We start from the raw sequence: 25,925 nt of genomic DNA, 5'->3' as shown, positions 1-25,925 counted from the left end.
GATCTGTTAATTAATATAATACTGTATTTTTCATGGCTTGCAAATTTATACACCTGCTAATACATATTTAGCTCATTTGGTTACATTCAGGTCAACCAGAAGATTTTAATCTGAACTAGGCCAGAAAAAAGGACTTTGAATAGGCCTAGTTTTCACTTAAACTGGAGGAAGAATCATACTGGAGGAAATTATCAACCTCCAATAACTGATCTCAACAGTAACCTGCTGTTTATTTACACTGGCACATCCAGGCACACATAATAACAGATCACAAGTTAACCTACTTTTAAAACTATATGGTGCAGTACAACTAGGTCTGAAATCACAAATTAAACTCTGTTTTATTTCAAACTTTAGAGTCCACCATAAAAATGTCATGGCCAGTAAAGCTACTTGCTGTTATCTAGTTAAACTGGTAATAATTGTCAATCTTCAACTAATCTTCTAGGTGCTGAAATATAGTCTATGTTCGTGGAGCTCACTAATGTGACCACATTAATACTCTGTTGAACATGTCAGATTCTTCCTCTACCATTCATTCCTCTCCTTCTCGACTTCTATCTTGTGCCCACTGCTGACTTGCTGCACACATACCACCCTTTTTCCCACCTAATGTCACTCACATGAATATGCATGAAAAGCAAATCTCATATGTGTTTTTGTATTCATTAAGCCACTGGAGAGATCTGAAACTTAATTGTAAATCTCTCATACTATATTTTAAATCTCAAAAACTTTATTGAAGACATATGTGAAGATATTATGGGAAGTCTTAACTTTAATTTTTGATATCTTTAATTACCAACAGTTCTAATGTAATTCACACTGGTCAAATAATTATTGTCATAATTAAAGATATCTGTTTCTTACATATACAAAGTTAAAAAAGTAGTTATTACTAGTCAAAAGTGCTTAGTAGTTAGTAGTTATGATTGTACATTTAGATATCAATAATATTGTTCTTACTAGTCAAAAAAGAATTCTAGACATCTACAACTGCATTTCAGAGATGTAAAACTGTACAACTGTACTAGTCAAAATTAAAGTGTAGTTATCTGTAAATAGAATCTCAACTAGTGGAAATGTAGTTGTAGGTATCTGTAATTTTATACTTTGTATTTTTTACTAGTAAAAATGTGATTATAGATTCAGAAATTCAGATGACAAAAAATAACAAAGACATTACGATAAACGCCTTTATAGGCCTTTGAAACGGCGCCTCATTCATGACGTCAGTGAGCGCGAATAAGCCAATGAGCTGCTCCGCTCGCCAACCAATCAGCACTCAGTAACAGTAAAGCCAGCGTCCTGCTGCCCAAAACCTGTTTGCTGTAAAAAAATAGGGACGGTAGGTTTTTTAGTGAAATACACTCTTCTACTTTCTAAAATTAAAGGAAAGTTCTGGGTAAGTGATTATAAACTATTTTAACTTTTCATTTTTCCGTGTAGCTACATTCGCCCCCATTCGTTAAGGACTCCCTCGGGGGGCGCCGTCTGGCGCTTCGCAGTCCTGGTTTTAAATTACCGGGGGAAACAGGGAGAGGCCGGGCTCCTCATAAACCGCTCCGATACTACCTCTGTTTTTACTTGGTCTGTCTACCACTCTGTAATGAAGCGCTAGAGGGCATTCCCGAGTGAGTCTTTCGAGTAAAATTATAGTTTATAAATGCTTGAACATTTTTAATTTAAAAGAATATATTAATTTCTTGAACACAGAACAGCATAAACATTTCAACACAGCTGTGATATTTTTATATGATTTCTTTGTATTTTTTAGTGAAATACATTCTTCTACTTTCTAACTTTTCGTTTTTAGCCGTCTGTCTCCGTTCACCCCGCTTATTGAGGACTCGCTCGCGGGCGCCCTCTGCTGTTTAGCAGTCCTGCTTCGATATAACGGGAGGAAACAGGAAGTGGCCAGACTCCTCATAAACCGGCTCTAAAGAAAAAGGGAAACAGGTAAGTTTTCTTTGTTTTTTGTAGTAAAATACATCTTCTGCTTTCTAAAATGAAAGAAAAGTTCTGGGCAAGAATTTAATTTTTTTTTATGTTTAGCCATGTAGCTCCATTCATTGAGGACTCGCTCGCGGGCGCCTTCTGGCATTTTGTAGTCATGTTATTATCATAACGGAGGAAATAGGAATAGAATAAGTCTGATGTTGTCTTGGCTGCTAACTCACTCGAAATGCTGTTTTCTAGTTGATAATGCGGCCTTCTACACATTAATGGAGATCTTACATAGCTCCTCTTTGGTCTTCAGTTTCAGAAATAAGTAATGTTTCACTCTTTCCATCAGTCTGTTCAAAAAGTTTTTATAATTTACAAAAATGCGTCGGTGTATTGTAAAGTTACAGTTTCTAGGCTATGAAAGATCAACCGGGTGAACCAATTTGCTACAGCGCCACCCTGAGGCAGACCAGTGCTGTATCTCTAGTTAGTTAAGCACACCAAAGGTAAATTCGCAGATTGTAGATGAAGCAGCTAAATAATGAGCTTTCCTTGAATTTGTGTTTGTGCGTCTATTTTTCTCCTAACAGACAGCATAACGTTAAAAAAAAGTTTTTCATAACCCTCCAGAATTTTTATCTGGAGACGTTCTGTGGGTCCAAGAGGTTAAATAGGGGATCCTGAACCCCTGGGACCCTCTGTATTTCGCACCTTGAGGGTAGGTCATGCTGCCCTTATCCAAACCCCTATCCTACGTATAGTAATACAAACTAGCAGACTCATCCTGGGTCAGCAATGATATTTTCTGTATCATCACTTTGAGCTTTTGTCCCCATCGTGTGGCACCAAGATACAAGAAAGCCCTTCAGATTGTAGTAAGAAAGACAAACCACTAGAGGTCAAACTAAGATTACAATACATGGCTTCATATTTGTATCTAGCTGTCAATATAATACATCTCTTTTCTACTGAAGATGTGTTTTACATAAAGATCATTCAGCATCAAATATAACACATGATTTAGAGTAGGTTGCGATTAAAAGTACTTTATTAGTTCAAATACACCAAAGAAGAGGCAATCACTTCATGACAAATACACGGAAAAGACAGTAAACACAAAAAATGGTAAGATTAGACAAAGGGGGAACAGTTGAGTTAAGATAGGGCTTCATATACATGAAAGCATACACTCCCAAAAAGGAAGAGGCTTCTCCCTCAGATTAAGCATTCATTCCCAATAGCATAGTGTTTCTTTTTTGGTGAAGACAGGAAAGGATGTAAGCTTGTGCACTGGTATAAAATGTTACCTTATTTCACATGCCTGGCATTGCCAACTTAAAGTACATCATTTTGTCCAGTGATACCGAAGGGGGGAAAAGCTAAATATCACTTTTTTGCTCAGAGTAATGTACAATTCAAGAACAAAGAGAACATTACTATCCATAGTATACAGCAGGCAATTGCACTATAGGCTAAACGGGACACTGTGTAGCAGTACTGAGACACAGGGCAATTTGTATTTCTGCATTAAATGCTTGTATGGCACATTTTGGTCCATGTTAGTGCTTTCATGTCATGTCGTAACACATCCCCATATATATACACGCGGTGGGATGAATATGTATATATGTCGGGATTTGTTGTTGTTTTGTTGTTTGCTTTAGAGGTCGTGTTCCTACATCAGGCCAGTGTGTGTGTTTATAAGAAGTAATCAGGGGTGCGGCGGGTGACGTGGGGCTCTCCGCGCCGAGGTGCAGGATCAAACTGAAGGCTGTGGAAGAAGACAACGGTGAGAATGGCTAACAGCAAATTGTAGCTGCACACACCAACATATTTCATGTCACTTGCCAGCATTTGCTTGTGCAAAATTCATTCAAAACTTTCAAAGATCCAATGGCTGAAACAGCACCACAGTGGCACCGGGAGTCGCTCTAAACTACTAGAGAGCATGATAAATGTTTCAAAAGCCACAACCACTTTTGTTCTTTGAGATTAGAGATATTTTAGACTACTGTTAGCCAAGATTCCTGATTTATCTTATGAGAATGCAGATTACAAAACAGCAGCCATCAAAAATTAATACTTACAAGGAATATTTAAGAGTATCATCCAGTTCCATTATGGCAGCCTGGTTGCCACAGCGATAGCAGTAGTTTGGCGCACTGAATATGGTGACAACATTTCTATCATGACACCAGTTGTATCCCTAATGGGGGAGAAAAAAAGTTTCATTGTTGACATGTACTTTAACATCTCAAACCATAAAATAAAAATGCATGTAATGTTTTCTTTCTCCTAAATTAGTCTTAGATATGAATTCAATATCTCACCTCCATGACAAGTTGATGGGCACGAGAGACCAGAGTAAGACCATTGGCATGGTTGAAAGTTTCAGAAATGTCTTGTCCAAAAGTGTAACCAGCACCCCTAGGAGAGATCCCCCAGCCTCCACGGTCATCGGGATCTGACCACAGCAGATCGCACATGGGGCCCTGAAATGGACCAACGACGGTGTTAATTACAATCCTTTTTTATTTTAGCATTGCTTTGGGTCAACAGAGAAGTACGTCATGTTGACAAATTTAATTCAGTGTCAGCACTAACCTCATGAGGCACCTCCTGGAGACGATCTAGAGCACGAATGTGATCCAGTGTGTCTATTGATGGAGACAACCCACCATGGAGACAGAAGATCTGAACAAGAAAAGAAAATATTAGCTTTCAAATAGTTCAACTTCAGTTAATAAAAGCCAGACAAAACATCAGCTAAACTTGTCTTGGAATTCTGTAGAAATTGTGAAAGTTAAATAAGGAGAATGGCTACATGGCTTCACCTGTCCATCAACCAGGGCTGTGAGGGGTAGGTAGTCAAAGAGGTCTGTGAAGTACTTCCAGACGTTTGCGTTGCCGTATTTCCTCAAACACTCATCATAGAATCCATACACCTGTGTAATCTGTCTGCTCTCATGATTGCCACGCAATATTGTGATGCGCTCAGGAAAACGGACCTGTTGAAGACACAGTGCATTATTGTGAGCAATACTTAACTAGTAAACTCAACTGAGCTGACCAAAGCAAAAGCAAAGATGACCTGATGTTTAAAGGTAAAGCGTAACTTTCCTACAAGATCTGAATAATCTACTTGATTTCTTGCTCACTACAACTCTACTGTTTATTATTTTACCTTAAGCGCGACAAGAAGTGTAACCGTTTCCACGGAGTAGTAGCCTCTGTCTACATAGTCGCCCATAAACAGGTAGTTGGTGTCAGGCGACTTCCCTCCAATTCTGAACAGCTCCATGAGGTCATGGAACTGCCCATGCACATCGCCACAGACTGTGACGGGGCAGCGCACCTCCTGCACATTTGACTCCTTAGTTAGGATCTCTTTAGCCTGCGTGGATATCAGAAAACAGCATCAGTTAGTCATTTGGAAAAACTTAATGAACAACTTGCTCTGAGATTTAGTAAACCATTAGTATTTCAATGAAAAAAAAGTCTAAATCACAGGTTTTAGTATTTAAATGTTTTAAGATTTAATTATATTAACCACTTGTGTTTACTTCTCAAGGCCACTGCAGTCTGTATAATCTAGCCTACATGTGGTTATAGCTGTAACTAACCTGGATAAATAGCCAAATAAAAATTGCTAAATAATTGTATGTGCTAAGAAGGTTCAATAACAGGTAAGTTTAAATACAGAGAAAGAGAGATCATAAAAGTTTGAAGCATGCCTAATCGGTGTATATATGAATCAAAGATCTTGTTTCCAAAACACAGCCTCTACTGTCCACAGCGCAGTAACGAAGGCAAATACAGCGCATGATCAATTCAAATCAGCCACTGACTATAAATAGGCCCAGCGTTTTTGTTCTTTTTTCTTTCATGGTTAATGTGTTAATTTTTAAACAAGAGTGAAATAAAACGATCAAAACACACAAGTCGGAAACTCTGCCCCTCTGCCTGTTCTTGAGCCTAAATGACCTTTGTAAAACTCTGAAATCAAATCAATATCAGCTGTAAGTACTACCCCCGGTATCACCATGGAGACAATGAGAGCGTTTCCATGGAGACCTCTTCTCTGCAGTCCCATTCCTCTTTAGCACAGTAGGGGGACTATGTAGATTACTGTCTTTTCCCTTTCATTTAACATAGTAAACAGGACATTACATTGCCCTCTTGATCGGGTGCCATAGACAGGAGTAAGCTTGGCCCAAGAGAACCACTCTGCACAGTAAGGTCTAAGTATGCACCTTCCCTTTCCTCAACAAGGCCCAAACAGACATGATCAAGAGCACAAATATCCTTACAAGCAAGTTTGGAAATTATTCCTGTAAAACTACAACAAATCATCAATGTACAAAACCTAAAGCAGATACACACAGACACAGTCTGACGTCTGTTCAGAGTTCTTTGAGTACTGGATACAGGATTTAGCTACTGAACCTTTCTGACCAAAACAGAACAAAGTAGAAGTGGACAATATTATATTTTCATGACACTCAAGTGTAATACATTTATTAGCTTGCAGACTGGGCCTTCAAAATATACGTTATCATTAATATGACAGTGTACCTTAGCTACTATTTATATAAGAAATAGTCTGCATACAAAGACTCAGCAGTATCAGATGATACGCTTGCAAAAAGCACTTTAAGTCAAAAAAATCTGATGGTATTGCCCTCTTTAAATGTTATGTACGTAGGCCATGTTTGTGGCCTGAATAGTGATGTTTTTAACTCAACAAAGTGCTTGTTTTGCTATGATACAGACTGAATACTGCACCTTTTTCCCCTTACCAAGTCTTCCTTGATTTTTTTTAGTTGCACCTCACTTATAACAGGTTGAAGCACCTCCTTCTAGTCTGTTTTAATTTTGAATGTTACTCTTATTTGCGTTTGATAACTAGTACTTTTACTAATTGTATCTGGCCACAAAGTCCATATTGGAACGTGCAAGTATCAAAACAGCTGATGCAAGAAGATAATAGCGCTATAAACCAGCATCAAAGTACTGTAGCTAATTATCAACCTCAACTCAGCTCCCAGGACTGTTCCTGCTGAGAGTATAGAAATGTGACAAGCCCAGCAACAACTCACTGTCTTGGAATGACTTCATCATATTACACCTTCAGTAATCAGGTGGAAGATTAACTCGGTATTGATTCAGTCACGGATAACGTAATCACTCTATACCAAATTCAACCCCTAGTCTAGATTAAATAACAACAATAACAACAACCTTAAAAACAAAGAGCCTAGTAGGTGTATAACTTAACTAACATCATGTTGAGACAGCTATCGGATGTTAGCTAGCAAACCGCGACAGTAACAGTTTAAGACGAATAAAACGTGTGAATGTGAAACATAAAATATGGAGCCGTTAGTTTTAAGTTAAAAAAATAAAAGTTAAGTAAAAAAAAGACACCTAAGCAACACATGGATGAACACATAAAATAACCTATACGATACGTATATAACCTATATAGTAAAAAAATATATAAACCCACAAAATTCGGACTTCTAACCGTCAAAACAAACCATTTATGTAGCCAAATATGACAGCTAATATTATATTTAGTGCTCCTGTGTGCTATTCTGACCTGAAATAACAAGCGAGGCAACTGCGCTGTTTAGCTAGCTAGCTGGCTGTTAGCCTAACGTTAACTAAAACCCTCAGATACACAGCTATAAGCTACAGCAGCTAACGTTAACTTTAGCCAGTCGTGTTCACAGAAATGGAATGAAATCCGATGATTATTCGAAACCGGCCGACATTACATCGCGATATTGATTTTAAATCTTTAATTAAAAGGCATCAGCCGTATCGTACAGCTAGCTAGTTAGCAGATTAGCGACTGTAACGTACCTTCTCGCACAGAGTCCGCACTTGGTTCTCCGTGAGCTGCTTGCATTCGTTCAGCTGTTCGACCCACTGGTCTAATTCTTTAGTGAAGGCTTTATCATCCATTCCGAGCTCGTCTTGAAAGGTAAAACGGACTCTTCCCTATGGCTTTTAGAGGCTGGACGTTAGTTTTGTGATTCAGCAGCGTTTGCTAATATCCCCCTCCGGACCGGTGCTGCTATTTGCGTCTAGCCCCTCCGCTCGCTGACCAGCCAGCTAGATTTTCGCTTAGCGGTACAGGCGGCCGCTCCAGCTAGCTTAGCGGACCGAAACTGTTTTTTTCCGGTATTATTTAATTAACGTGTCGAAGTGGGTTGGTTACAGCTGTGAAACAGACGACTCAGAGCGTTCATCCGTCTCTACGGTTTCCGATGACGGTGTACTGATCGAGGACGCCTCGAAGGGACCAGCACGTTGTCGTTGGTCTATTTTGGTGGCTCGCCGCTCCACCGACCTTCCCCGGGAAACCCGCTGTGTAATGGCCGCTCTGCGTTTGCCTCATATCAGCGTCATCGCAAAGGCATTCGCGGAGGAAACGCGTCGCTTCGGCTGAGTATTCGGTGCAAATGTTGTGCTGCCCTCCAGCGGACAAGAGGACTAAAGAGGTCTCTTAACCACGGTTGACCAGTCCGCTTATTATAAGCGATTTTGGGTTTGTTTTTCTATAAATTCGCTTACAAATATTGTTCTTTGGGCTTGTTTCTGAAGTGTAGCTGATCCTGTCTCTGTCCACTTTACCCTTTCTAAAACAAATCCGAATTGCGCCATTGATGGTCTTTAAAAAAATAGAGTTTCTTTACTTTGATGATATATATATATATATATACATACAAACACATATATATATATATATATATATATATATATATATATATATATATATATATATATATATAGTGAAAATATCAAGATATTTTTTGCTATATTGTCCCCTCCTATTTGAATACCTGCTTAAGTAAACAGATGTGTTTAAATAACCATGTAAATCCCCAGAACTCAATACATATCACAACCCAGGACAGCAGCATGGGTGTAACTGCATTATGTATTATTTACTTTATGCAATTAAAGTTGTTCTTTTTTTTCCTTCATTTTTCTTTTAGACCTCAGTGACTTTAAGAGTATTCGTGCCTTGGAGGAAATCAGCACTTTTCAACTCCAACTTTGCATTGCTAAGCTTCAGAGAGGAGGTTTTCCCAAACCTCTGCCCAGTCCACCATCAGCACAGCGCAACATTAACTGGATTGAGCCTCAGGTTAGTTAGTGAATGCCCTGTGTGTGTGTGTGTGTATGTGTAACGAACTCTTCACAGTAAAGAAGCACTATTTTTTATAGACCATCAATATATATATATATATATATATATATATATATATATATATATATATATATATATATGTATATATATATATATATATATATATTTTAAGCCAGGCCTGCTTGCTTGTTTCTCAGTTTGTGTTGTGCTAATATTTCACACATAGATGTCGGTGTACTGTTAGACTGATGCCAATATTTCATATTTAGAAAGGAGCAATTTCGTTTGTTTCATTATTCTGTTTATGGATACACTTTAGCTGCCAATTAGGTAAAAGCTAGATACTCTATATAGGGTCCACACACAACACAACAACACATAACATATATAGCAAGACAAATGTAACATGTCTAAAAAAAAAACAAATTCAAAAAAATAAACATCACAACACTAAACTGCATTTCATAGTGGTTGTCCAGATTGGTTAATTACTGTTAGGGTTATTGTTAATGTATTTTTAGACGTTTTTTAAAAACTTGCCTTGTTGGGTGCTTCTGTGATTATAACTGGTAACTTGTTCCACACTGTGATGGCCTTATACATTACAGACCTGCACACTGCATCTGTTCTGGGTTTTGGTTTCGCGAGCTAACACCTAGTAGTCTGCCTGGTAGTGTAACTATGTTGATCTCTCACACAATTTATTCATGAATACAGAGAATTTGGTTGTTACTCCTAAAGGGTTGCATGCCAACCTCTTCTCTACTCTGAGCCATGAGAGACTGGCATGCACTCTCTCTGCACTCTGGACCTAATTTTGTTACTTGAAGAGGAACCTTATCTATCAGTCTATCTTTTTTCTCTATAGCTTTTGTTTTTCTTTCTGTTTAGCTTCGCTTTCCAGTGCTCTGTTTGTAATACAGTACTGTGCTAATGTCTCTTCATTTATTTAAATTCCAGTCGAAACGAACATTAAGGACATGCTATGCATTTTTCAGCATCTTTTGCATAGTACTGTATTTGCCTACAGTGAGAGCTAATTAAAAAATCATACTTTTCATCATGAGGACAGCAATTTACTTTTAAATTTTAGTTAATAAAGGGGAATTCATCGCAGTGGTGGTGATAGTCACCAGATGTCTACAATGCAAATCTAGCCATTTCATTTACTACCCAAAATGTCACGTGTCCTCTGAGATTATATGTATTATGTTAAAATAGTGGCAAACTTTAAAAAAAATCTTTGGGGACTTTATTGCCTTATAACACCCTGCATATTCCTCTCCACCATAAATGTGTTTGAAACATATGTTTTAGGCCAAACCTTATCTTAAAACTATCATATAACAACTTCTGAGCATCAGGCTCATATTCAGAACTATCTACTTGTAATAACTATCTGTGATGTAGCTTTTAGAAGCATTAGCCTGGTTTCTGTCCACCACTGTGAACAGGTTTGAATTTGTAAATGAACTGTGACTGAACTTTACAAGGTTTAACAAAACTGGGTGAAGTCCCCTTTAACATTAAGGTACTAACTCCTTTTTTTGCATTTAATATATTTCTATTTTGTTGGAGACAGAACCTGGACTGCTTTGCTACACATTTTCGCATTTTATTTTAGACTGAGAATGCATCATAAAGAGGACAAGCCAAACAAACTTCAGTTCCTGTTCTAAAAGATGCTGGATGCACTAAGAAGTTCTACTGCAGTTCTCTGGGAAGCTCAGTGCTTTGTTTTTACGTAAGTAGTCAAATTAAGTCAGTATTTCTTAGTAAGTATTGTTTTTTGTACTGTCGGTTGTTCTTTGAAAAGGTACTTGAGGTCACTTGGGTCACTGAAGTAACAATACTTTAATACTTATACTGGAGTAAGGGGTTAGGCTACCCACATCTGATACCAATGGCATACTTTTTTTCCAGAATGTCCATTTACACATTGAGAAATAAGAGATTTAGCCGTCTGTGACCCTAAATGGGAGGTAAGTGTTGATTCATGTGTTGGTAATTGATGGATCATTTCATTCCTCACATCAAACATATCAGAATTATAATAAGAATAAATATCTCATGTATTCAGAATCTGAAGAGTTTAACACAATGTCACAAAATGTTATTACATAAAATATTTATGAATACACTGCCTAATCCTGGATACATTGTTTTATGATTGAAAAATGGTTTGAAACAAGATTTTATCCTAAACACCAAATTACTTTTTTTTACATTTCAATTCCCTTTTAAGATGAGCTTCACCCCAAATATCTGGTCCAGCACTGTATGCCATCTCTAGTGCATGTCTTTAACAAAATGTCCTGAAGGAATGATCAGGAAGTGCAATCTGTGATACTCATAAATGTATAAATGATTTAATGTAAGATGCACCACATTATAAATATAAAAAAATAGCAGACTTAACATCTTAGGTTGCAGAAGTATTTGAAAGTCCATTCTTAGTGATCTAACCACTCTCTTAAATAAAGTTCCTATACTGGACCCCATGTCCCTGTAGCAATGGCCTGTCAGTGAGAGTTCCTTTCACCGGAAGACCTGTGTTCATCTGGGGGGACGGTCGGACACACACATAGCAGTTTAAACACCCACAGTAATAATGAGAATAATAAAATAATAAAAAGGATCCAATGTCTTCATAGGTACATATCTTTGACCACCTGTTTTGAAGCTATGTCACAGAAAATGCATTTTTGCCATTAAAAATGTATTAACAATTTAATGTTAAGATGCACTGCATTATAAATACAAAAGGAAGCAAACGTAACATCTCTTTACAAGCTTATTATTTTACAATATAAATAGACATACTGTGTTATATTCTATTTACATGAATTCGAAAAAACAAATAATGCACAACAAGACAAGAAAACATTCAACAGGAGAAGGATGTGAGTAACAACCTAAGAAGAGAGTCCAGAATTTTCTGGAATCTCTATTTAAGAATATGCCTATTTTATAAAAAGGAAATTAGTAAAAGTGTATTTGTATATTACAGTCTGATAACAGTAGCAGATACCATATGCGACCTCTAAACTGGGTGGGGATGGTATCGAGCTTCGGTATGAAGGGCTGGTCCAGGCAGAGGCACAGAGGGGGCCGCAGTGGAGTATGTTCGCCCGTTAAAAAGAAAGTAAGGATAGTTTATTGGTGTCGAGATCTCATGTGGTGGGACCTGGTTTGAAGTGTTTGAGAATGGTAACAGTGACAGAGGTGGAGGTACTACAGAACTTGTTGGAAAAGAATAAGGCTGTAACAGGGGCACATTGGCGTCACTCGCTTGCTCTTTTCGATGTTCAGCATGATGAGATGCACCGGTCGTCGGCTGATGGCTGATTCTCTCAACAGCCCTGGGATTTACCATAAAGGGTGAAGGCCATTGTTGCTGTCTGACTGCATGGCTGTTCTGGATGTCTGTTCTTGGTTCTGCACATGGTACAGTTGCCCTCCTCTTTGACAAAAGCAGAGCCCTTATTTCAGGGTGTGATTTTGAGGTCTGGCCTACACCTGGTGGGTTCCAGTCCCAAGCAGTTCCAGGCATCTTCCAGTGCACTGCACTGCTTTGCTGAGGGAAGGCAGTGAAAGGAGATGATTTTCCAAGCTGGGCTGGCAGAATGGGCTGAATGTGTGGGGTAACACCACCATCGTTCAAGTTATATCCCAGGGGTGGATGACTTGCCCTGAAGATGACAAAGAATAAGTGTTATAACTGTTGAGTGACTCAAGAGAAATGTGAATCACTTCTCAGTCTCATATTGCCACCATTACAACAGTGTAGTTTATAAATAATTTTATAGTCATTGGATTGTGACATTGTTTGTTGTTTTGTCCCAACCCAGCTCCTGGAGGCACCCCTGCCCTGCACATTTTAGTGTTTTCCCTGATCAGACATAACCACTGCAACCCAGGACAAGCCTGTTAATGTGCTGGGCTGGGTTTCCTGAAAGCAACTTAGTATATAGATGATTCTTAGATGGAGAAACAAGCATCACAGTGAATATTCTCTCTACCAGTTCACATCAAACTAAGGTGCTTTTGGGATACTGGGCACTGATTAGTTGCATCAGGTGTGTTAAAAGTATTAAAACTTGCAAAGCAGAACCAGGATTGGGAGCCACTGCTTTAGCAAACTGACTGTTACTAAAATAAATCAATGAGTGAAAATGAAGACTGACATGTTTACTTTAAGGGTATTTACCTCTATATTAGGTAAAGTCAGTTTTACACAGTTTTATCCCATTTCAGCAGATCATTTAGTAATGTAAAATACTACAAGAGCGCAGGAAACAACTAGCCAATCGGATTGCAGGATTAAAGTGGCAAATCAGAGCACAGGATACAAGAAACCAATTAGGTTGCAGGATTTAAGGAGTAGCCATGCAGAATGCACTCTTTTCAGAGGATAAGGGCCTGTCACAAAAGGTGCCCTAAGCCCTGCAGTCTTTCTTCAAGTCCACCTTAAGGGCGCTAGGTTTAAAGTGTGTGTTTCAGAACAGACTTCTGTGATGTACAATGCCATATCTGACAAGTTAATCAGGGCTACAAAATAGACTAACCAAGTCAATATCGTGACTTGAACCCTACTGAATGCAGAAAGTGCCCTGAAATAAGCAGGAGCATCAAAATGGCTGTAGTATGGGCTTGGCAGAGCATCATCAAGGACACCAATTGTTACCCAATACAAGATTATGTTTGTGATTGTTAGTTATAGTTTATGTTTCGTGTCAGATCTAAAGTGCTGGTATACAGAGCCAAAACTGTCCTATTACTTAGAGATTAGCACCATATTTGATTGTATATAAAAAAAATCTTCATAATTGCTGTGTAAAAGCATAAAAAATGGGCAAGATAGTACAATGCAAGTTTCAGGACTACATTAGCCCCTACATTTGTACTTCAATCATTCTAGGGCCTAATTTTAGATGTTTTCTTACCTTCTTCTGGCTGGTTGATAGGTTTCTTTCACTCCGTCTTCAGTTTGAAGATCCTAAATCATGGCAAAAACAACAGTTTAAAACTACGTTTTATTGCTAAAATTCATCCATCACAAAGTTTTATAACTTTGAGTTAATTCTCAAATCTTACCAGCGCACTCTGTGTCCTCTCAGTAGAGATCCCTGGCTGTATGCTCCTGTAATTCCTGACACCATCTATTTGTTGCTGTGCTGCGATTCGTGCTGTTTCCACAGGCTGCTCCATTTTGTTAACCAATGCCACACCAGCCTCCGTCACTCCATAGACAATCTGTGGGTTTGACCTTTTGTATTGGCGCAGCACTTCGTTTGATATTCCGTGCTCCGATTCTCTCCACACAAGAAGCTTAGATGCGTCGTAAAGAAGATGCTCCAAGCCAAACCATGACACTTTACTAATCTCTTCGTGGGATTTCATAAAGATGACTTTTTCTTGGAGATATCGGCATATAATGGAAAGATGCTCAGCTTTCCCTACGTCAAATGTCCCTGGCAACCGATCTGAGGGTGTCTCAACAAAAGTCATCACGATGCTATGTGCCTTTTCCAAGCTTTCCAAGCTGTCTCCAAAGTTCATCATGAGAGCTACTGGTACAGATAAAAAGAAGCTCTTAATATCGGGGGGATTTCTGAGTGCAGCTTCTATTTCAAGTCTCTCTCGTTTGCTCTTCAAGTACATGTAGTATGATGTGTCAGGGGCATCTTGGAGCTGCTGGTGCAGTGTGGAGACTGCAGCGTAGTACTCCTGCAACTTGCTGTAACCTTCGCTGCCAAGGCACTGTTGGAATGATGAAAACAGTGACGACTGTTGCTGAAACCCAACAGCCCCCTTGTAGAGTTCACCATAGAGAGAAGGATCGTACCAAAGCAAACTCCTGAAAGTTGGTTTTCTGCTCAGAAAGTTCATTTTGTTTTCCACAAACTGAGAGGCTTCCAGCATCATTTGCAGCTCCAAGAAAGAATTCAAGCCCTCGAATTTTAGCTCCACTGGCACAGGTGGGTGGTCTAGATATTTTTCCAAGATTAGATTCCTTGAAATACAGGACTCGTTGAAAAAAACCTTGTGATCTCGTTCAAAGTTTAAGACGAAATGTTGCAGCATGGCTTTGCACTTCAACTGCAGAGAGCTGAGCTCTGCCACAGAAACTGCATGGTCAGCTAACTTCAGAGTGCTTGAGATGTCCGTGACACTGTACTCCTTCTGGATACATGTGTGTACTTTCTTGTCATAAAGGGTTTGTTTATTGACTTTAGTTGCTTTCTCAGCTGACTGTTTTACTTGAGATTGCTGTGGACTTGATCCATGTAGGTTTTCTGAGCTTTGGGAATGGGCAATCTGATTTTGATGCACTGCATTTCCATGATTTTGCATCCATTGCTGCATGGTGGTTATGCTGGTGGAAATCTGCGATTGATCCGGGTCTTTGTTTACTACAAGAAGTGAAGGAGAATCCCTTTGGGCTGTTTCCAGCATGCTGGTACTATCTGGACTAACCCTCGTCAGTTTGCTCCTTCTTGTCCTTTTTGGTGTATAACTTTTGGGTTGGTTGCAGCCTTTGCGTTTGGTAAGGGCTACTGAGACATTGGCGGTTTCATCTTGAACATTGGCCCTTCCAGTGACCTCCTCATTTGTTATTGAGGGCAACATGTAGTTAGTGGAATGGTCTTTTTTGTTTGAAAAGAGGTCACTCCGTTGATGTCTGAGATTAGCCAAATCCAGTCTGTTGTAGTGTCTTGCGTCAAATAACTGCTGTTTATGGACAGTGCTATCTAAAGTTATCCAAGCCATTGGCACCTGACCATCCTTTACTGGGTCATTCACATTTACTGATTCCTGTCTCTTGACAGTGCATTCAAATTTGGTCAAATAATCTCTTAGTTTAGAAATGAGCTGGGTTTCTGTGCTGGTGCTAGGAAGATTATTTTTGTCTTGTCCTTGCCAGGCTGAATGCAGATTGCCCGTCATTGCAACAATGCCTGCTTCTTTTGCATCTCTAATGACTTTGTTGTGCAAATCTGCTGTAGTCTCCACATGTGAGTTGATTATCCCACTGCTTTTCGTATGCTTTACAAGAGGTTTTGACCTTGAAGCTGGCTCAGAAGGATGATCTGTGTTGTCATGACATGAGATAAAATCATTTTTGGCACTTTTCACTGATGTCTCCGCTCTTGAAAACAATTCGGCATTTGCGTCAGTCCTGTTTGCAAGACTGCACGGATCACTGTTTTGAATGTTGCCATTGGCCTCCATCGCTCTTGTTTTTCTGGTACTTGATACATTAGTTGTGAGATCTACAACTGATTTGATTACACCACTCCTGGCACTGTCCACAGCACTGTCATAAAGAGTCTGTGTCTCTGTCACTGTCTCTCTGTCTGCCTCATCATTATTCATTAATCTGGGTAAATCTGGAGTCATAGCTGTCCGGGCTTTGGCAGTGCAGGCGGTGATCGTATTACCTGAGGTTATATCGTTAGGGATACTTGAGACTGCCTGAACAGGGTTACTCTTGTCCTCATAAGCTCCAGCATTGTAATCAGTGGATATCTCTTCTGTGTCACACTTCTCCTTCCCTACTTCCTTTGCGTTGGCCTGTGGTAGGTTTTTCTGAGATGCGGCCTCTTCCTTGTGTTTTTCTTTTGCAATCTCACCATCGTTGTTTGACTCATTGTCACCAGGACATGTGACCGGGGAAGATTTTTCCTGATGACAGATGCTGCTGTTGTTTGTTCCTCTTTCTGGTTCTTTTATGTCTAAAGGAATGTCTCCCTGTGATTTCTTGATATCACAGTTGCTTGAAATCCTCGAAAGAGTCTCACAGACTTCTGTCGGTTGTTCTTTGGATTGAGAGATGTGCACAAACTCATTATCATGACTTGACTTATTTTCGCCAACAGATGTATTTAGACAAGAGTGATCTTCAGTTGAAACGCTTGTAATAGTATCCTGACTGGTCTCAAGTTGGTTGTGACTTTGAGGGCCAGAAGATTGAGATGCTGCACCCGAGTTAAGGTGTGAATCGGAAACTTCATAATTATCAGGTGTCTCAGTAGTATGTGGTGCGCAAGTTGATGGATTTAAAGTTGATTTGCTAGACAAAATGTGATGCTGGGAAACCAGTTTTGTCTTCCGTTTTTTCATCGCTTTCCGCAAGTGTCTTTTCCTGAGATGCAGTGCCCTCCTTAGAAAATGGGCTGGTGATTGAGATGAATGTTTTAAAGACCATACACTGGAAGTTGCCTTTCTCCTGCTTAACACCTTTGAGCGTTTCCTTCTAAGGTGTCTGCAGTTGGCCAGTGACCTAGTCTCATTGAACCTCTGTGCCAACAGTTGAATCAATTTAATGTTTTTACTTTCAGTTTCTTTTTCTCCATCACTGCTTGAAGATAGACCTTCTGGATTAGACTTCACATCACCAGCGGAATAAACTGTGTTGCTGTTGGGTTTCTTGTGAACACAGACTGCTAGCTTCTTTTGAAGGCCTCTCAATTGTGAGAATCGTTCAGAAAGAGTAAGCCTTTCTGTTGTAGCAGATACCTGATTGGACCTCTTCATCACGATGTGCTGGAGGTCTCCACACTCCTGGTTCTGTATCTCAGCTTTGTTGCTGTCTTCCTTCAGTACTGTTTCATTAAGATGACCGTATAGTTGACCGATGCAAGGGATTTTGTCTAGATCTTTAGGCCGGAGGTAAGATTTGTTGGAGAAAGTGTTTGCTCCATTTAAATTTGGCAGCAGCTGACCCAGCTGTAATCTCTTGTATAATGCACTGTGAATAGTGTTGTCTTGTCGTAATTCTCCCCTCTTAACCTCTATGGACATCTCAGAGCTGTCACCAGATTCAGAATGGGTCAGTGGTTCCCTGTCTTCATTTTTAGTGCTCCTTTGACTATTCTGATCTGGCCCCATTCCAGTAGCAGAGGGAAGATCATTACTTTCTGAGATGTCAACACAGTTTGCCACATCCATGGCTGTGATGTTGTGGAATTCCGGATTTTCTTCCATGTTATTACTTAGTGTAGATTCACTTGGAATTGTGGAACTTTTCCTTTCACTGACATCTTGGGGATTTACATTGACTTGCTCTGAAGGACAGCTTGGACACAAAGGTTGTTCAAAATCTGCTGCGCTTTCTATGGCTTCTCTCTTCTGTGAAGTATTTAACAGCAAGGCACCATGCTCAAGGGACTGCTCTGAAGCACTGGGTTCTCCTTCAGATTGAACCACACTTCCATCTGGAGGCTCTGCTAAGTATTCAGGACAATCTGGTGGATAACCTTTTTCCTTCAAGGTTTTTGCTGTTGATTCAGTACCATTATGTAGTACCTTTTCGTTGGCTGTGTTGAACACGTCTACTTTAGGACTTTCAGTAATTAGCAAATCTGTGGTGGGGGTCAAATTAGAAACCTCAGAGCTTATTGAATGTCTCACTGTGCTATCTTGTGATATTAAAGGAGACTTGTTCAGTGTGGACAGACATGTTTCGTTGTTTTTAGGCTCCATATTAGACAAACCCAATACATTTTCTGTCTCAGTGTCTTTCTGAAAGAGCAGTCCTTGTTTATATTTCTGGTAGTACACCTCATAGAAATGTACACGGTCAATCAGTGATCGTTTTTGCTCTGGTGTCAGGTCTTCTTTGGACCATATAACTTTGTGTCTCCCCTCCTCTGACATCCTTAAATATGCAGCATATTTCTGAAACTTCATTTTGAATAGCTTAATTGAAGGCATATTTTCAGTTGTTGGCCGTGGATTTGAATCAGGTTCTGGCAGATCATCTTGTGGGAGTTTGAGGCAACAGCCCCCACTCTGCTCCTCAGCCATGTCCAGTGACTGTTTCTCACATGATACAGTTCTAGTGAATTCGTTCTTCCTTTCTTTGTTTTGCGGGTGTGGCTGTTCATCACACTCTGAGACACTGCTTTCTGTCTCTTGTTCTGAGCTTTTCTTTTCTGTATTTGTCTCTTGTCTGGACAACCTTGGGTCCTTGACCAATCGAGAGGAATAGACAATGGTGGAAATTTTTTCTGTTGATGTTTGAGGTGTTACACCACTATTTTCTGTGTTGCCTCCATAAACGCTTGTGGTTGGAGGAAATGTGGATTCGTCTGGATAGTTCTGGAAGGGAACACTGTTCTGAAAAGGAATGCTATCAACATAGGGTAGTGACGGACTGAAATATCCAGCTGTGTGAAAAAGTGGCATATATAGCTGTGAAGGAAAGAAAAGAAGAGGGTTTTGCAGTTCATTATATTGAATCGGAGGATCTACTCCATGAGTTGGGGATGTGTAATCTGGCCCTGGGCAGCCTTGTGTGGCAAAATGTTTGAATGTCACTGTTGCATTCTCTCCTTTTCCTCTTCTCTTAGCCACAGTGCATCCTCTCAAACGTTCCAGAGGGCCTGCCAGGGTGGATCGAAAAAAAAACGTGTTACATTCAAGATGCGTCATCACAGTTGAATATACAAATGAAAGAATTCTTGTTTAATATATGAGAGAATTCGTATCTGCTATAGAGTTGCCACCTCAGCCCTGTAACACTCCTGGACATTCAGCCAGTGGCTTAATTTTTAACCGAATCAGTGGATGAGTAGCCATGCTTCCGATGCAGTCTAAAGTAGACAGATGTCAGTTCAACCTAATCCTCTCAGTTACCATGTTGGAGTGCTGCCTATTGTCTAAATGTGTCAAAAAACAGGGCTTTTTTCCAAAACAGTTGTCCCTGTGTTGAGGATAATCTAATCAAACCCATTCTTTGTATGCAAATAGTTTCATTTGATAAAAAGAAACATAAGAAATGCTTAGAATCCAGGACATTTTGTGTCCCAGAATGGAATTCAGAAATGGGATTCTAAAATCCAGCATAATCCAGGAGAATCCAAGATGGGTGGCAACCTTTCTGGCTAGTTTATTAAGTCTATTATACAAGCCTCAATTATAAAAAACTTGGGCCAGTATTTGAAATGCAAAGACAGAAAGCAGAGATTCAAAAATCCACCATGACCTGTACTTGAATGAAAACTGTACAAAGATATGTAATGTTTTACCTTCCCAACTTCTTTGTTATTTGTAAATATATTTTCATTCTGAAACTAATGTCACATTGCAAAAAAGATGGGACGTGGGCAATTTAAGGCAAGAAATGCAGTGAAATGTTCAAAAAACATCTTGAACAGGTGATGCAATCGTTCTTGGGTGTAGAAGGAGCATCCAGGAGTGACCAAGTACTTTTTGAGTGAGGGTGGTTTGCCACAAATTAATCAGCAACAATCCAATAGTTTAAGAATAATGTTCCTCAGCTAGCAACTGCAATAATTTTAGGTATTTCATTCCCTACAGTGCATAATAACATCAAAAGTTTCAGGGAATCTGGAGAAATCTCTGTGTGTAAAAGGTAAGGCTGAAAACCACAACTAATTGCCCATGACCTTCAACTCCTCAGACAGCACTGCTTTAAAAAACCGACATGCTTCTCTGATGGATATCACAGAAATGCTTCCAACTCCAGAAACGTCCAGAAACACTGCTGACCCGAAATGCTCCCATTCATGGAAATAATCTTTTTCAGGGACATCCATCCTTATTTGTACATGACAACACCAAGTCAAATTCTGCAGTGCGTAATCAGAGAGCCTGCAGTCCAGAACTGTCTCCAACTGAAAACGTAGGCAAAACATAACAATGAAAGACCTGTACAGGTGCATAGCTAAAGACTTGTCTAACAGAAAAATGGCAAAATTCAAAACATTCAAAACTGGATCAATTGGTGTCTTCATTTCCCAAATGGTTTGCAAGTGTTGTTAAAAGGAAAGGTGATGTGACACTGTAGTAAACGTGCTTCTACCCCAGCTTGTCTGCAAGGCATGGAATAAGCATACATTTACAAAACACATTGAAATTCATAAGGTAAAACGTGAAATATTGTGTTTTTGTTCTGTTTTTAATTTAATGGAGGGTCACACAGAATTTACTAATCACTGCTTTCTGTTTTTATTAGCATTTCACATATCATCCCAGCTTTTTTTGAATTGGGTTTGCAGAATGTTTTACCATACCATGTGAAAGATTAGTAGGATGCTTAACAGGTGAAGCTGGTGGGCTTATAGATGTGGGTGGTGTGGCGTTAATGGCTGGAACAAACGAAACCACAGCATAGGGCAAGCACTGCCTTGGTCTTTTGTTAAGCTCTTGGTTTTCATTGTAGTCAAAGAGAAACACCTGCAGGCATAACATAGCAATGGTTCATTTAAAAAGCTTGGCAATAAAAAATGTATTATGTTATTTTGTGCCATTACTGACTTACAGACGATCCCAAAACCTGCTGAGAAAGGCTTTCTCGATGTGACACTGCATCCTTAGACATGTGACAGTCAAAAGCAACCATAGGATCTGGTGTTCTGTTCCAATCCAAGCTTGGTGTTACTTTTTTCACCTTTCCAAAGAGGACCTTGAGAACAAAACCGAAATGTAAATTATTAAATGTTGTAAATATTCAACATATTCAAGAACATATGTATACAAGATTTATTACAAGTACAGTTGCAAGTGTAGTTCAACTAACCTTGAACACAATCAGGTTTTTCCCACTTAACGTGCTGGTGGCTGCATGCTTCAGGGCCACATCAACATGCCTGAACAAATAAACCCCATGTGATGGCTTTCCCAAAGAATACTGCTCCTGAGTCTCAGTCCTTAGACCCAGCTGGTAAATTTGAGTTGTCATTTCATGAGATCCAGCCAAAAAGCAAAATCTTTCTTCCATTTCTCTCCCATGTCTACCTTTTGTACGCATCTCTGACCTGCAATTGGTGAATCATAAAGTTAATTAAGGTGTAAAAAGTAAAAAAGGTTCATACTCAATGGGTTTCACAGTAGGTGTATGCTATTTTTGCCTGTTTTGGAGTTAAACTAGGCATTTTTTCCTTCAAAAATATTGATGGAATATATTTTGATACAAATGTGTATTATACACAAAACTGGAAGTGAACTGGAGCCAGCAAGTCAACATTTATTTATTTTTTTTATTGTATTTATATGCTCTTTTTTAATATGGCAGTTGTACATGATTTTTGGGATATCGAGAAAGCTGTAGTTAGGTTTTCCATTTTATCTCGGCACAGCCGTCTTTGTGGTGAAGTATGTGGTGTATAGTTTTCAGAGCAGGGGGTTCCCTTTCCACTCTCATTGCTCGTTATCAGCTGATCACAGAGTCACAACATTTCACACAGTGCACCAACAGTGTTTTAGCTAGTCTGATTTTTTTTTGATCATACTGATAAAAATATCCAAGTCAATTTCCATTCCGCTGGCGGAATGGCCACTAGGGGGCCTGCATAAAGAGGCCACCTACTAGCGTGTGATGATCAACTTACCTTTTTTCTGAGAATTCCTTGAGGAACTCCTCATTGTGCACTAACTTTACATCTTTCCACAGCCAGGCATTAGCGTGCTCCTTCCTCATGTCTAATCTGGCCTCTCTCAACTTGGACTGAATAAGACTGTAATCCCGGCTTTCCTCGGGGCAAGGCTCCAGGAGGACTGTTCAGCAGAGTACAAGTTAGAGAGCATGGTTAAAACCCACAGGACCGGATACTCAAAGAAATCTAGAGCTTTGGATGAAATTCAGGCTGTTCACCAACATTTCCTATGATGTTTTCTATTCTGACTGAAAAAGCGAAGTGGCTATCTTTCCATGTCTCAGCAAGATGACTTAATATACGTCATGTATTTTGAGGTAGTGGGTTAATTGTAGGAACCTTGTCCAGACACCCGCTTCTTCCTGGGTATGGTGAAGTTCCTCAATGCCAGGGTGCCAGCAGGCTTAGTGGGGTTCGTTGAGGAGAGCTGGACTCCTTCCCTCCCTCGTCCCTCCATGTCGGTTTACTACAGAATTTCACCCTGCAAACAGTAGATGCCTCATTTAAGCTTTATGAAAACTGAGCAATAGCATGCTAGTTTATTTCTCAACACCACTTTGGATGGCCTAAGCCTCGAACATCTGGAAAAAGCTCTCGTGCTAATGTGTGAGGACCCACCCGTTTCAGTAGAAGTGTTAGAAGGCTCTGTCACAGCAGATGACCACAACACAGTGTGTGTAGCCATCTGAAATGACCAGCCATATTATTTTTAACAACACACATTGCTCATATCCTTTACCGCTTCCTGCGTAGCAGTGTTACGGAAATAACACAATATTCCAATGTGTCTCCTCATTACTACTAGCTTTGTTGACCATTGTCAGTTTGACCATTTTTAAATTTCCGGTTCAATGCCTCTTCTAAACTGTGCAGCCTGCTGGTTCCTGACCCCTTTGATGCAACACGATTAAGTTCTAACACACAGCTATGTACTCGAAAACAAATCTCACCCAGTTTCATGTCGGCGGAGGGCCTCGCTGCTGAGCTGTCCTGATTATGACATGTTTCTAATGTTGCAGTCCTCTTTAAATCGACCTTTGTCTACTCTCCGTAGATAAGCATTTGATCCTCCATTTGTTCTGTTTCAACCATGTGACTGTATGACCATGAAAACACACTGAAGTACTTTAAACATACTTTCCTCAACTGGCATACGCTAATCATCTGAGCCAAACGTACAGCTGTATACATAGCGGATAAGGGTGCAACCAGGAGAAAAAGCCGTGAGCAGAGAAAAATGTTGAAAGGAGAAGCATGTTTATGCACCGTACGTTTCTACTGCTCTCTGCAAAGCGGCAGATAAATGTGGAAATAACAGAGATACGGATCTGTGCGCGAGATATCCTGTGGAAACTGACAATATTACATAACTTCATGCTGCTAAACATGAGCATGAGAGAGTTAGAAGAACTTCTCATTGATCTACTGAAGGAAGAGGAGATGGTGGTTCATCTCTCTGTCTTTCATAGTTCAATTAAGTTGATTTCCATGCAGTAGACATACATATAATGCGCATTCAGAAATATCACAGTGGAGAGTTATTAATGTTAGTTGTACAGTGTTGCTAAATAACAGAAAAAGACATGTAGCTAGAAAATAGAATATGTTTATTTCTACTACGTATGTAAAATGAAACCCACTTCTACTGTTCGCACCTGTTCTCACGACCACTGATGTGTTTTTAGTTTAAAGACATTTCATTAATCACAGTCGATTCAGTTATTCAGACAAAATCTGTATGTACTTACCATTACGACAAAGGCTGCTTAAGCTTTTCTGAGCAAGGGCTGTGTGACATGTGTTTGTAGGGAACTGTGCAGTTTGTCACTTCAGTTTGAGGAACATCAAGTGAGACATACCAAAAAGGAAATCGCTTGACCTCAAACTCTGAACTGCAAAGGCACAGGAAATTACCCAGCACTGCTAGCGGTAAAACCATAGGTTGTGCTTCTTTAGTCCAACCACAGCATGAACTTTAACAGAATCAGCTACATGACAGCCCCCAGGGACCATGGAAAAATCTACCGTTTAATAATTAAGATTATTTTTTCTATTAACATTAACATTTTTCCATTAACATCTATTAAAAATGGTAAGTGAAAAACAGTTTGAGGATGCTAGGTGACTAATGCAGCAGCAGACCCAATGGACATTGCGCTGTCTTTCTTGAACATGCTCCTTGTGTGCTCAAGATCATGTGATGCAAAAGCATTAAACTACTCACATGTTAAGATTCAACTGAAAAAAGCAAATTTCTGTTTGTAATCAAAATGCCTTTTTCGACTTTTTATTGCACGTCTCATACAGAGCTAGTATAACTAGTTGCATTTACTCAGTTACATGTACTCAAGTACAATTTTGGTGGATTTGTACTTTAGTGAGCATTTTTAAGTAAGTGATCCACTGCAGTTCTGTAAGTCACTCAGTACTTGAGCTGTTTTTTTGATCCTTTTGCACAATACTTGAGTATATATGTATATATATGAATATATAAATAAGTGTATTAATTTTTCATCCAACAGGCTCAAACCATATCATAGATAGGCAGATAGATAGATAGACAGACAGACAGACAGACAGACAGACAGATAGATAGATAGATAGACAGACAGACAGATAGATAGACAGACAGATGGATAGATAGATAGACAGACAGATAGATAGATAGACAGACAGAAAGACAGACAGACAGACAGATAGATAGAGATATTAAACACCCCTGCTTACACTACATGTTTTTTTGATTTAGTAAAGAAGTAATAAAAAAGTTAACACGACGGAGAACACACTTCTGCACATTTTACTTTTTTATTTTTATTTACTTTTTTTTATTCTTCTGATAACCCTTCCATAAACAGTTTTTTTGTAAAGCGGCTTTAAGACAGCACTATTTGTATAAATGTTATTGTTGTTGTTGTTTAACATATTAAAAAAATATAAAATGTGCTATAACTTTTGCACAGGCTGAATGGTTGAAGTTTTTTTCCAATATGTTAAATTCAGCAAATAAACAGTAATTCTGCATTAAAGCGTGCAGAAGTGTGTTCTCTTACTCTCTCTCTCTCTCTCTCTCTCTCTCTCCCTCTACAGCAAACATTACTGCAGTGTGTCCGCATTTCTCATTACTGATATTTATTTAGCTTTATTAAAATAAAGGGTTTATATTACATTTAACTGTGATCTTTTTACTGTAATGTTTTCTTTATAAATTTTAAAAAAGTGAACCAAAACAGCAAAATGCTCAGTGGCAAGTACAAAGAAGTACAAAGAAAAACCTCAGTGGCTGTCAATGTGTTTCAATAATGAAATAAAATTGCAAAATACTATGTTTTGTAAAATATATACGTTTTAATAATTTATTTTCAAATTTTTAGTCTGACAACAGTTTAGAGATTATAAAAAAGTGAGTA

The 25,925-nt window shown here is 39.2% G+C and overlaps 2 protein-coding genes across 5 annotated transcripts in view; both read right to left on the bottom strand.

Moving 5' to 3' along the window:
* Positions 1 to 2,973: 2,973 nt before the first annotated feature.
* ppp2cb (protein phosphatase 2, catalytic subunit, beta isozyme) lies at positions 2,974 to 8,354 on the bottom strand. Its single transcript, XM_036594637.1, has 7 exons — positions 7,816 to 8,354; positions 5,132 to 5,341; positions 4,782 to 4,955; positions 4,552 to 4,641; positions 4,278 to 4,439; positions 4,035 to 4,153; positions 2,974 to 3,718 (listed from the first exon to the last, which is right to left on the bottom strand). Exons 1-7 carry the CDS (start codon positions 7,915 to 7,917, stop codon positions 3,646 to 3,648), a joined length of 930 nt encoding a protein of 309 aa, XP_036450530.1. The 5' UTR covers positions 7,918 to 8,354; the 3' UTR covers positions 2,974 to 3,645.
* Positions 8,355 to 11,456: 3,102 nt separating this feature from the next.
* The window catches only part of LOC118824667, a 34,330-nt gene continuing 19,861 nt past the window's right edge, over positions 11,457 to 25,925 (bottom strand). The window contains exons 1-9 of one of the 4 annotated variants that reach the window (XM_036594978.1): positions 24,264 to 24,343; positions 22,855 to 22,996; positions 22,471 to 22,636; positions 21,660 to 21,897; positions 21,402 to 21,545; positions 21,154 to 21,316; positions 14,207 to 19,500; positions 14,056 to 14,108; positions 11,457 to 12,801 (exon numbers count right to left, since the gene is read on the bottom strand). In XM_036594978.1, coding sequence (XP_036450871.1) covers positions 12,153 to 12,801; positions 14,056 to 14,108; positions 14,207 to 19,500; positions 21,154 to 21,316; positions 21,402 to 21,545; positions 21,660 to 21,897; positions 22,471 to 22,636; positions 22,855 to 22,972 — 6,825 coding nt within the window. In that variant the 5' untranslated portion in view covers positions 22,973 to 22,996; positions 24,264 to 24,343 and the 3' untranslated portion in view covers positions 11,457 to 12,152. Of the gene's footprint in view, positions 12,802 to 14,055; positions 14,109 to 14,206; positions 19,501 to 21,153; positions 21,317 to 21,401; positions 21,546 to 21,659; positions 21,898 to 22,470; positions 22,637 to 22,854; positions 22,997 to 23,133; positions 23,435 to 23,465; positions 23,567 to 24,263; positions 24,344 to 25,925 lie in introns of those variants that run through there. The other 3 variants (XM_036594977.1, XM_036594979.1, XM_036594975.1) reach the window with 3 other exon arrangements.

The sequence above is a fragment of the Colossoma macropomum genome, unplaced genomic scaffold (genome assembly GCF_904425465.1).
Source record: "Colossoma macropomum unplaced genomic scaffold, Colossoma_macropomum, whole genome shotgun sequence".
Classification (NCBI taxonomy): domain Eukaryota; kingdom Metazoa; phylum Chordata; class Actinopteri; order Characiformes; family Serrasalmidae; genus Colossoma; species Colossoma macropomum.
This window is presented reverse-complemented; position numbering and strand designations above follow the sequence as displayed.